At 36.4% G+C, this 12,882-nt stretch overlaps 1 protein-coding gene across 3 annotated transcripts in view; it reads left to right on the top strand.

Annotated features, from left to right (window-relative positions):
* LOC120541484 (trichohyalin-like) overlaps positions 1-12,882 on the top strand; it is an 83,213-nt gene that overhangs the window by 20,491 nt on the left and 49,840 nt on the right. For all 3 annotated transcript variants that reach the window (XM_039773173.1, XM_039773172.1, XM_039773174.1), the window contains exons 6-7: positions 487-649; positions 12,343-12,489. In XM_039773173.1, the coding sequence (XP_039629107.1) occupies positions 487-649; positions 12,343-12,489 (310 nt within the window). The remainder of the gene's footprint in view (positions 1-486; positions 650-12,342; positions 12,490-12,882) is intronic.

The following is a 12,882-nucleotide window of genomic DNA, read 5'->3' as shown; positions in this document are numbered from 1 at the left end:
GGCTGAGTCGTCCCTACCATTCACATGAACAATTTGGCAGACAATGAGGCCACTTCAGGAGATAGGATTCATCAAACATTTCCAAACCTGAATGAAGAATTCCCCTTTCCGGCCTTTATTTTATTTGCACCTAAAATGCTCAGTTACATGTCACTTGTTTGCCACAAAGTGGAACATGCCGTTAATAATTACTCATTGTTAATTGCAATATCAGTAAAAAGTTGATCAGCAAGGAATTGGACTCTAACTGGAAATGGACTATAAACTGAGTTCCTGTGGTTATGATACCAACATATACTCTATTACTGTGTCTCTGGTTCATCATACTCTTTTAATATTATAGTGTTACTTAACTCTTTAGTTTTCAAATTATATTCTGTAACTAATTTGTAAGACAAACATATTTTGAACAAATTAATGGCAGAAAAAAATACTTTTTTAGTTTTCATTTATTGCAGTAATGTGTTCTACTTGTGCTAATCTCAGAATACAACAACTGGAGCTGGAAATGCTGAAGGTGAAAACCGTATTAGAAAGAAACAGTGTGAGTTCTTCGCCATTGTACAATTCAGCCTTAAACTCTCGACTGATTACCAATGGAGAAATAAACGGCTTCTTCAGCAGAACACATGATGACTTTTTCAGACAGGTACAACACTATCATTTCCACATTAGCTAATCTTCTGTAAGATGCATTGTTAGATATACTGTTTAGTACTTATTGTTAAGTCATGGCTATTTTGAAAATAATTGAAGGATAAAACCTTAGCAATTGAATTGAAGTTAAAATATACCATAAAAATTAAGCAATTCTGCATATTTTCAGTTTGCATGTTCTCCCTGTGTTTGAGTGGGATTTTCTTCCGGCAGTTCAGTGTTTTTCCCCTTCACATCCTGAAGATGTGCATGTTAGGTTAACTGGTGATTCTAAAATGTTCATAGTGAGTTTGTCTATCAGTGTGGTCTGGGATGTACTGTTGCCTGTCCAGAGTTGTATCCTACCTAAGCTCATTGTTGCAATGTTAGAGTCCTCATGAACGTGAACTGAGGAAATGTATCCGAGAATGGAAGGATGGAGGTGGAAAAATTCAACATTCATGAAAATTTCACACACATGGTAAATGAAAACTGGAGCTTAGTTCACCTTCCAGAAGGACTTGGCCTTAATTAATTGATTTAAAACCAATAGTGGAGGAAATTTACCCCATGGTAAATAAATTCAACTCAAGCCAGTAGTTGTTCAAACAATTAGGTCTGAGTATGTTTTGATACTATCCTACAATTTCAATTAACAATCAAGTAATTACTGTGAAGAAATGTCCATAGCTAAGAGAGATCTCTTAATTAACATCCATATGCTTTCAGGGACTATATTATTTAATCAATTTAAATAAACAATCCAAACGTCATTGATGAATTTCTACCCTTGTGGCACAGGTTATTTACTCCTAAGTTGTTAAAAAATAAAATTATCCTACTTAACAATCCAATGGAGTAGCTGGGTGCCCTTGTCTTAAGTTATAATGCAGTGTATACTGTATGTCAGTCCCTTTTGCAGAAGAGTTATTAGAATGAGCAGCATCTATTCATATTTGCATAGCACTTCTTTTACAATAATACATTTTTGGTTACATTTTGCTTTTATAAAGTAGACAAGAACAAGTGCTTTTTTCACTTCAAGCATAACTCTTTCCTGCCAAAGTTTTTTTTTTATTTAAGAGGTTCTCTTAAAAACATTGTAACTGTAAATTAGTATATATTATACATAAACATTACAGATTCCACTGCTATTCAGCATATAGTAGTTTAGAAGCATAACCAAAAGTGCAAGGTATATTGATATCCTTGAAGGATGTGAGGCGAGAGTGAGGCGGCCCATTTTATCACGCCCTGGATGTGCTCCAGGTGTGCGGTGATGGTTTTCCGGCAGCACTTTGCACCCGGAAGCTCTCCGGGCATACACAGTTCCTGGTTTGGCAGCTCTTCCTGGTTTGATGCTGTCCTCCAGGGGCGTCCAGGTGCCCCCTGGAAGTGGCCACGGGTCCCGACAGGGTTGAGCTCCTCAGCTCCTTCTCCGTGGCCCTGATGGAATCCAAGAGGGCTGCCCTCCTATACCCAGGGAAAAGCAGTGCCCCTCCCGTGGTTCCGACCCTCATCCAGGCGTCCCGGTGGGGCAAGATCCCTGGTCGTCTGCCACAACATACATATATAAAATAAATGTCTCTCTGTATGTTCCCTATGCAATCCTAAACCCTTTGACCAATCTAGACATTATTTTGGATAGTTACTCTCGAGAATCGTATGGATAAGTCAGACTACTTTGTAACCCAAAATTCTAACCTGGGGCTCCTGGTGGATTTTTATTCTCCTGTGTGCTATAGTTTGCACACCAATGCCACATGCTGGCTTAGAGCAGATGAAAGGAGTATCTTGGGCTTTTATAGAAAGGTGTTTGGGTGAGTCTTGATTGAGAGTGGAAGTACAGCGCATTACAGCACACAACTCCTACTTTGTCAGCTTGTCCTCATAGTTTGAGCACTATGAACTGAATAATTTGTTGTCGGGGCTACAATTGATATTTGTCCATTTAAAGCTCTTTATAATGATCAAGGATCTTTATTGTACTTCCAACATCCATATGCCGAAACGAAATTTGGTACACAAGTCCCAGTAATTTAAACAGTGCCCATGATAACCCCATTAAAAAAATAGCAGCAAATAGTTTAGTACATGAGTACGTTAGTACTGAAACAAAATGCAAAGTGAAGTATAAGCCACACAGAGTGTACAGTCTGACTTAATGATGTATTCATTAGATCTAAAAGATAAATTAATTATAAGCAATTCAGTTTTTATTTTTATCTTACTATATATTGCTTTTTATTTTAGAGTTAGATTTAAGAATGTGGGCATGTAAAACACAAGACCAACTGTATTTCAGCTTGACTTTGCATGAGTTTTCTAATCTAGCAAAATATTTAACAATGATTCTTAAAGAAAATATATTAGATACCCTTGAGAGAAGATTTACTGTTGTCACCCTAGCTAAGCACTAAGAACAGTTGCTTCATTTACAAACAGTTGATTTCTGCTGCAGTGGCCTTTGTAGAGAAGACAGGCTTTCAACCAACATGAGATTGGTTGCTAAGAGAAACGGCTGCTTAACAATCCTTGTATTCCTTGTTACATATAGTAGTAACAGGAAGCATGCATCTTTGATCTCATTCAATATGGAGGGCTGTTGTCTGTATTCTAGGTGATCAAATACTCTCTACTTGATAAGACTCAAGGTTAAATTCTGTAATTCTTATTATGCTATGGTTAATTTGATGCACTTTTAGTAAAGTATGCTTCATTTGAGATTCCCCTGTATAAATGTATATGTTTAATCAGAATGAGCAAGCTGGCACAATTGAGTCCAAAAGGCTCTACTTGCAGTTTTGAGGGCTATTTGCTCTATGTCTAGATAAGGAAACATTCCTCTAAATCTGTCAGTAAAGTAGATCTGCTAGCTTTGCATATGATATGTCATGGTTCATCTGAAGCATGCTCATATTACATTCTTTTTAGTTTATATTTGTTTTGTGCCAGCATTTCCAGAAGGAAATACAAATAGTCACATTTACTGTGCAACATCTAGATAAACGACTTTGCGCTCTCACTGCTTCTCTGGAAACAATCCCATTGTAATGATGATTGGTTTAGGATAGGGGTGCTTAACGTTGGTCATGGTTTTTGTTCCAAACCAGTTGCTTAATTAGAAAATAATCAAATAACAGATCTTATTTAATATTATGACTTTTAGTGTTTTAACTATGCAATGTCAGGTTCATTCTTAAATCATAGATTTATTTTTTTCTTTCTAAAGATATCATCCAAATGATGTGAAGCCTAAAATAGATAAGTAATTTTCAGTTCTTCACTTTCTCTTCAGTTTCCTTCTGAGTTCTTTATTAAACCAAATAGTACATGACGAATACACACAGGTCTAAATGGAAATACATTAGATGGAAAACTGCTGGTTCCTTTGTCATTTGTATCTTTATTCTAATATTATTAATATTAGATTATTATTAATAATTTACTTAAAAACAATAAATGTAGCTGCTTAAGACTAAAATAAACAATTAATGATTTGAAATAGTAATAAGCGACAAAACTAAAACAAAGCAGAAAAATGTCACTTGAGCAGTAAGTGCTTCACCTGCAATAAATTATTTCTCATGAAGCAGTTCAGTTGGAACAAAAACCTGCAGCCACTGTGGCCCTCCAGGATGAACGTTGCTCATCCCTGATTTAGGAGGTACGTTCACTCCCTGAAGTGATAAAAGTACGTACAAATCATTATACTAGGCACTTCTTAGTTTTAGTTGGCATTTAGCTAGTATTAGATTTTTCTGACTGCTGTTTACAGTGCCAATCTAGCTCTCATTTATCAGCATTGCTAATAATTTACATTGTTTCCTCTTTGTATACTGTTGACATCTTTAAATTCATATTATATGAACAAAGCATAAACAAATTTCATGCAGAGTGCAAATGTCAGTGTTTGGCTTTACCCTGAAGTTTCATCTTGTATGTTGTCAGTTTTCAATCAACATAGTAAATATATTAGTCTAATAACAAAAAGAGGAGTTGGAGTTAAGGGTTTTGCATACCAACTCCACAGCCTCGTCCACTGTGTTAGATTGTTGAGAAACACATATTCTCAAATGCATACTAAGCACAAACATTATTAAGAAATGAGGAATACAAAATAGGATACACAGTAGCAGATATACGTATTGTCTGATCAAGAATAAAATGTGACAGATGTTGGAGCAAAATTTATATACAATGTGATGGAGTGCCTAGTTGGCCAAAGAGATTCCCAGGAGCAGGGACACTATCAGATAGGCACAGGGCTTGTGGAACTTGCAACGAGAAATAAAAAAATGCTCCACTGTATTAGCTTGGCAAATTTGTATTGGCAGGTTATTCCAGATTTTAGGTGCATAATAGCAGAAGGCTGCCTCACCGCTTCTTTTAAGTTTAGCTCTTGGAATTCTAAGCAGACACTCATTTGAGGATCTAAGGTTACGATTTGGAATATATGGTGTCAGAAATTCCTATATATATGATGGAGCGAGATTATTTAAGGCTTTTGTGGAAGTTGACCCGGACACAGACAGGCGGACACGTTCATCTCACCCACAATCATGTTTATTTACAATTAAAAGGTGCACCACAAAATCCCCAAAAGTCCCCAAAGTCCTGGCCACAACAATGCCTTACTTCTTCAGGCCGCCTCCTTGCCTCCTTTCTTCCAGCTCAGTCCACTCCTCTCCCGACTCTCGCCTCTAATGAAGGGAGGCGGCCCCCTTTATACACTCCCCGGATGAGCTCCAGGTGCTTCCGACACACCCCCGTTGGCCACGCCTACATATGGCGGAAGTGTTGGCTGCTCTCCCGGCAGCTCCCCGGGTGTCCTCTTAATTCTTCCCCCCAGCACTTCCTGATGTGGCGGAAGTGCTAAGGTAACAGGTCCCTACAGGGTGGGGCTTCCATGCCCTCAACCCGTGGCCCCCAGAGCAACCAGGAAGGCGGCCCCCATGTGATCGAGGGTGGGCGCAGACCCACATCCGGTCCCTCACGGTGTCCTGGCCGCGTCATTGCCCCTGGCATCCCTGACACTTTGTAAACCATAAGCAGTATTTTAAAGTCAATTCTGAATGACACAGGTAACCAGTGTAGTGACATCAAAACTGGAAAGATGTGCTCGGATTTTCTTTTCTTAGTTAGGATTCTAGCAGCTGCATTCTGCACTCATTTCTATTGATTGATGTCTTTTTTGGGTAGTCCTAAGAGGAGAGCGTTACAGTAATCTAGTCGACTGAAAACAAAAGCGTGAACTAATTTATCAGCATCTTTCAATGATATAAGAGGTCTAACTTCTGCTGTGTTTCTTAAGTGAAAAAGTGCTGTCCTAGTGATCTGATTAATGTGTGATTTAAAATTCAGGTTACAGTCAACAGTTTCCCCTAAATTCTTTACCTCCGTCTTGACTTTTAATCCTAATGCATCAAGTTTATTTCTAACTTGTGTTAGAAGTATCTCCTGGGTGAAAGACTGCACACATTACCAGGTAATAAATACATAGAACCATTATTTCCCTCTAACAAGTAAGACACATGATATGCCGTCTTAGCTACCCAAAGCTTAAAGGGCAAGTAAACCTTTGGCTGGAAATTAACCAAGAATAGGCTTTAAAGTAAGGTGAGATTCCTATTGAATCTGGGTCATAAAAGACTTTTGTGACACAGAAGTGAGAGAGAGATGGGGTGGCAGGGGGAGAACCTCCAGGTGTATTGTTGTATTAGCATGTTGGTCACCCAAACTGACAAACGGGCAAACGAGACCTCCTTTGAAGAGCTTACAGAGGTAACAGGTGTTCTTACTTTCTTGTTACCTTTGTACTTTTTAGTGGGATCCCTATGTTCATTCCTGCCGTGTGTTAATTTTGTTTTGTTTCTCCCATGTTTGTTTGGGCATGATGCTTTCTTTGAGGAGCTCTTCGAATCAAAACCCTAAATTTCTATTAAGATTTCATTATACGCTACTTGGATGGACTTTACTGTTCTTATACACACTACAGATGGCAAGTATTGACTTAAATCTAGGATGTTGTCATTTAAAATTTATAGAAAAGTATTCCATAGTAAACATATAACTGGATTTTTCAAACATCTAGTTCCTGCATAACAAAAATGATATATAGCTTGATTATATTTTCAGATTTTCTTTGAGATTTTTTTTTCCAGAGTCTGAAATTCTAGAGTACATACTGTACTTTTGTTTTAATTCCCATCAATTATGATTCAGTCACTGCCTCAATATGTCTTTGTTATTCTCTGCTTTCAGTAACTTAACTTTACTACTTAAAATGGCAATTTTATTTAATGTAAAATTTATACATAAAAGTTAAATTATACATACTTTCTTATTATGATTAAATTTGCTTAATATTATTATTGGAATATTGTCTGTATAATAAATAAAAGTAATGGTGACTACATGACACATATTCTGTGTATTATCATCAAAATCAAGTGTTACAGGAGAGAAGATCAAGCCTAATTCTAAGCACATCAAAATAATGAGCAAGCACCTTTAGTAATAATTCATAGCATTCAGAAATTTTGGACTTATTTCATTAACAAATAGCTGTTATACAATTCCTGTTTGTAAATAAATAAGTAAAAAGAAATTTTCTAGTAACATTTTCCCAACACTTTAATGAGAAAGAAAATAATTAATCTCATTACTGATGAGTTTAGCTTAATATCATTATCATTTTGAAGAAACAGATGGCAGAAATGGGAACACATTCATTTTGGAGCTTGCAGATTAATTTCTCTTTCACATTGGTTGTTTATCTCACACCCTTCATCCTGATGTTTCACTCCACGTCCTGCTTTAGACAGTAGTTCCATTAGAAGCTGCAGAAATATGGCCTCCCCTGTCAGACATATGTTATACAAAAGATTTGCTTTGAAAATTACCAGTGCCCTGCTTCAGTACAGACATATCTGGTACAGCTATATTATATTCGCTATATTCAAATTCATGTGTTTCATATTGTAGTACCATTCTGTTTCACCATCAGGGAAAAGCAAAGGAAATAGTAAAGGATTTGAATGAGGCGAACTATTAGACAGAAATGCCGAATCATGCTGTGCTTTTGGATAAATGCAAATATCAAATCTGTCTTTGATATCTTCATCTTTCAAAACCATTATAGCTGACAATTAGTTACATGTTGGTTTATTATACAGTATATGCGAGCATGATCTTTTGGATTCATATAGAAATCCAAGAAAACTTCTTTGTCCATGATTTGCAGATACATTTTGTGTAAAGTGTGATACTTTTGGAAGTATGGATTTGTATCCATTATTGGCTGTAGAATTTTTTAAATGTCTGATCATTTAATTCTTTCGATTCTATGTTGCATCGCTTCTCCGTGATCATAAATATAAACTTGAGTGAATTAGCTTTAATTGTTGCGGGACCATAGATTCTCATTGCATCGCATATGGTCCTGAATCGTGTAAATCTACGTTATGAGCATTGAATGATGCAAACATGAACAGATTATTATACATTTGGATATTCTGTCTGTAGTGTTTGTGGATTTCACTTTCACCAAACAACAAATCTTTTAATACTTGCGGGTATGCCTTTTCGTTGTGAAGAAACACTACTATTCCCTGATTGCAACATGAAATAGATGATCTAAAAGTCTCCGACTTAAACTTTAAAGCTAAATAATATCTACATACTTTTGTCATATCACCTATGTCCATATATTCAATCTCTTTTCGCTGTTCTGCTATTTCACTGAGTAATAATTTCCGTTTGTTAGCACTCATGCGATCTTTACTATCATTTTTTGAGACTTTTGAATTTTAATACTTTCATAATCTCTAACCTGCTTTGCATGTGTATTGCGCCAAAATTTTTGGACCTTTTTATGACATTCTACTTTGTCTTCTACTCTTTGACTTTTATTTCCGACCCCGCTTGGACCTGCTAGGTTTTCAATTCCACTTGTTCTGGGCTGATTATTACTTTCTTTATTTTCTGAATTTCCACTTATTATTATTATTGTTCTTTTTTTAATTCATTTCTCTCCAACGCTTTTGGGCCTCTTTTTGTTCCGCTGCCTTTTCTTCTTCGCTTAGTCTTTGCTGTGTCATCTTGAATGTATAAAATTATCGTCCATAAAAGGACTACATCAAAGGAAACAAATAGATTGTATGTCTAAAAATACTGTCCAGAAAAGCTTCTTTAAAGGAAGAAACTGAGTACTTTTCATAAACGAATTTAAATGGAGCTGAGCTGAGAGCACATGAACTGTGTCTGACAATAGCATTCACACGAATGAGAAATGACAGTACCATGTGTGTGACTGTAAATGCTTGACAGGAGGGCAGGACTTTTCAAAATCTCTTTGCATAAAGTCTTGTCTTGTGGGACTTGAAGTTATCTCTCACGGGACTTTAAATTATCTCCGAGAATGTCTCGTTGCAGCATTTCCTTTTATAATAGAAATATATATACATACACACTATATTACCAAAAGTGCAATGCAAAGCGTCAGATGCAGTGGTGTAAACCACACTGCCACTGGATTCTACAGCAGTAGAGACGTGTCCTCTGGAATGACGAATCATGTATCTTTGTCTGGCAATCTGAAGAACGACTCTGGGTTTGGTGGTACTTGCCTGACTGGATTGGGCTAAGTGTAAAGTTTGGTGGAGGGGGAATTACCGTGTGGGGTTGTTTTTCAGGGGTTGGGCTTGGCTCCTTAGTTCCACTGAAAGGAACTCTTATTGCTTCAGCATGCAAAGTCACTTTGGACAATTTCATGCTCCCAACTTTGTTGGAACAGTTTGGGGATGGCCCCTTCCTGTTCCAACATGACTGCACACCAGTGCACAAAGCAAGGTCTGTAAAGAAATGGATGAGCAAGTTTGGTGTGTGGAGGTGCTTGACTAGCCTGCACAGAGCCCTGAACTCAACCCGATAGAACACCTTTGGGATGAATTAGAGCGGAGACTGCGAGCCAGGCCTTCTTGTCCAACATCAGTGCCTGACCTCACAAATTGCTCTCCTGAAAGAATCGTTAAGAATTCCCATAAACACACAACTAAACCTTGTGGAAAGTCTTCCCAGAAGAGTTTAAGCTATTATAGCTGCAAAGGGTGGGCCAACTCCATATTAAAGCCTATGTATTAAGAATGTGATGTCATTAAAGTTCATGTATGTGTAAAGGCAGGTGTCTCAATACTTTTGGCAATATAGTGTGTGTCATATATATATATATATATATAATATAGTGTAAATTTTATAAGCATACTGTATATCTCAAAAGAAAGGTTTGTTACTGATACTTATCAGTTTATTTGTCTGAGACAAATATGATTTGAACGCAAGTCAAGAATCCAGACGCTTGGTAAACTCCTACATATATTTGTTATTGGTATTATCTAATAGATTTACTTTTATCTGTTTAAAGCAAGTTGATCAATCATTGTTTTTTTAATCAACAACCTGACTTCTTAAACCTGGGTTTACTGTTGTCTTGGTTCATTTTTCACTGATTTTTTTTCTACAGAATTCATCCATTGCAAAAGTTCCACAGGCATGGTCCTGTGGGAAATCTGAAGCAGAGTGCAACCATGCTACATCCTTCACACCAGTGATTTTAAACAGTCGCCATACCTTTTACCAACTGAATAGTAGTCAATTTCAAGTGACTAACTTAATTGACTTTAGAGCTTGGTTTCTGCATTGCTCCATCTCAAGGCTATTAGGTTCAAAATGATATATCACACCATTTTATCTAAAAACAAGTTCCAAATTGTAGAAAGAAAGTATCAGTAATTAGGGATAGATACATTTGTCCAAATGTAACGTGGAGGTTTAAACATTGCCATCTAATGGAAATGCATCAAAATTCATCTGACTGCTGTATGACTTGTGTGACTTTTACATCTTAAATACATGCAATGGAAAGCTAAATTGGAGTTTATTTATTAGTTTGTTTATTCCTTTTATATTTTTAGTTTCTGGGGTTTATAAATGGTTTTCTGTTCCTTTCTGTGCATTTTGTGTACTTGCAAAGCATGTAGGCCATCTACAGCTCAATGACTAATTTATTGAGTTGATTACTTTCTTGGCTTTCTGCCATCCAGCTATTTTTTCATTTTAATCATGCATCTCTCCTCCATTATAAGGCATGTTGAGACTTGTACTGTTATACTTTGTGTATAGAGAGGGCTGTTACAAAGTAGGAGAGGTGTACATAATCAAAAATAATGACAGTTTTGCATACAGTATGTCAATGGTAAAAGTAACAGATTAGAAGGTCATTATTTAACAAGAAACATAGTGTTTATGTTGTCTTTTCCAATGAAATACCACACCTTATTCCAAGTTTAAGTTTGTCTGTGTTGTCCATTATGTAGCAATAATATATCAAGAGTATTTAAAGGTATTCTTTTAACATGATGGTGGATTGGCATTACTTCACAGCTCAAGAGTTTCAATAGTTTGGTTTCTTCCCATGTGTTGGCCTAGTGCAGACAGTGAGCGAATGTACACTGTGATATAAAGCCATTCCTTTTAGCCTTATTTCTTACCTTTGCATACTGTTGTGTTAGACCCTGGTTGTCCATGAACCTTTAATGGGAAAAGCTGGTTCAGAGAATAGATGCCAGGTTATAATAAATTAGGGAACTATATATAAAAAAAATTCGGAGAGGAGTGTCAGTAGGCTTTACAACCAAGGAACCAAGTTACCCGAAGTATTCTATAACATTTCAGTAAATATTTACCACATTGATGCTGATCTTTCTGATCATAAAACAGGTCCTTATGATAGCAATTGAGATTATGAGAAGAATTCACTATTAAATGTAGAATTACAGTATTTGAGAGTTCCTCTAGAGTGCCTCTTTCTCTTGCACAGTTTGGCTCAAAAACTAATCAGCACATCATCATCTCATAACAGCCTTAAGTTTCGAGTTTGGTATTTTTCCATCCAGCCATTTTAACCCTCAAGAAACTATGACACACAGATAGACACACACCCATAATTGAGATATCAATATTTTCTGTATCAGGAGACCCTAAAATGCTGAGATACGTAGAATACTAGATAGATCGAAGTTTTTGATGATTCTAAAGCTTTCGCTAAACCCACATAGACGATAGGTTATGGTGGGGGCGGGCGAAAAGCAAAAAAATAGGTGCTGGTAATTGCTCCAATTTGATTTAAATGGAAATGTATGGCTTTTCATTTTAAAGAATTTTTGTTTGGGTAAGTTAAGATAGTAAACCTATATGAGTATCACGTACCAATTAGTTAATCAGCCTAATTCAGAGTTGCATTGCAACAGACCCTAACTTGTTACATTAAGAAGGTAGATATACAAACTTAAAAGATGCTGATGTATTACTGATTTTTGCAAAGACTGACACATACTCAAAAGAATATTATAAAGTTTTAAATCAACTTGACATAATGTCTTTTGATTGTAGGCAGATACCACAACTACATAAATTTAGGAGGAACATACATGGCCATATTCACACAAAGCATCCAATCATGGAGTGAAAATTAAAACAGAACAACTACGAGCTTATATAGTTTATGCCAAGATGCCATCCTCTGAATTTTGTGTTAAAACAGATGCTTTGTGCTTTACAAACGGTGTGTGATTTTGTACATTTTCTACAAAAACAAAATAAAACTAAATGTTGCAAGTCCTTCTTGAATAAAATGTGTGTGCACAGGAGAAGAAAAAGGAGAAGGAGAAGGAGAAAGAGAAGGTAGAGCGTGAGTTGCATGATGCATTGGAAGACCTGAGTAAAAGTCAAGACAGAATAAGGATATTGGAGGCAGAAAAAGAACGTATGATGGATCAGCTAAAAATTGCGAAGGTAATGTTGCATAGTTCTGTGTCATTATTTTGTTGTCAGTTAGTTAAAGAATAATCCCTACTCCACTTTATAGAAGCTCCCTCTGAACAGTCAATTCAATATGAAATGTTCAAACACGATTCTAAACATTTTTCATTGCCTTCTAGACATTTAGCCACTTAATTTGGGCAAAATAACAGAAAACACAATATTTTGCGTGCCTTTTCACATCATCCTGTCTCTGTCAGTGGTCTCTCAAAGTGAAAATCAAGGCCATTAACATTTAGATATATGACCGTAGATGACCGAAAAATCTAGACCTCTAGACACAAATTTTGGAGAATGGGGCAGAAGTTTAATTTGGAACTCATTAGTAAAATGAATAAGCAACTGTCAATGTTAGAAAAGTTTTTA

The sequence above is a fragment of the Polypterus senegalus genome, chromosome 12, assembly GCF_016835505.1.
Source record: "Polypterus senegalus isolate Bchr_013 chromosome 12, ASM1683550v1, whole genome shotgun sequence".
Lineage (NCBI taxonomy): Eukaryota > Metazoa > Chordata > Cladistia > Polypteriformes > Polypteridae > Polypterus > Polypterus senegalus.
Note: the sequence above shows the minus strand (reverse complement) of the source record. Positions and strands in the feature narration are given on the sequence as shown.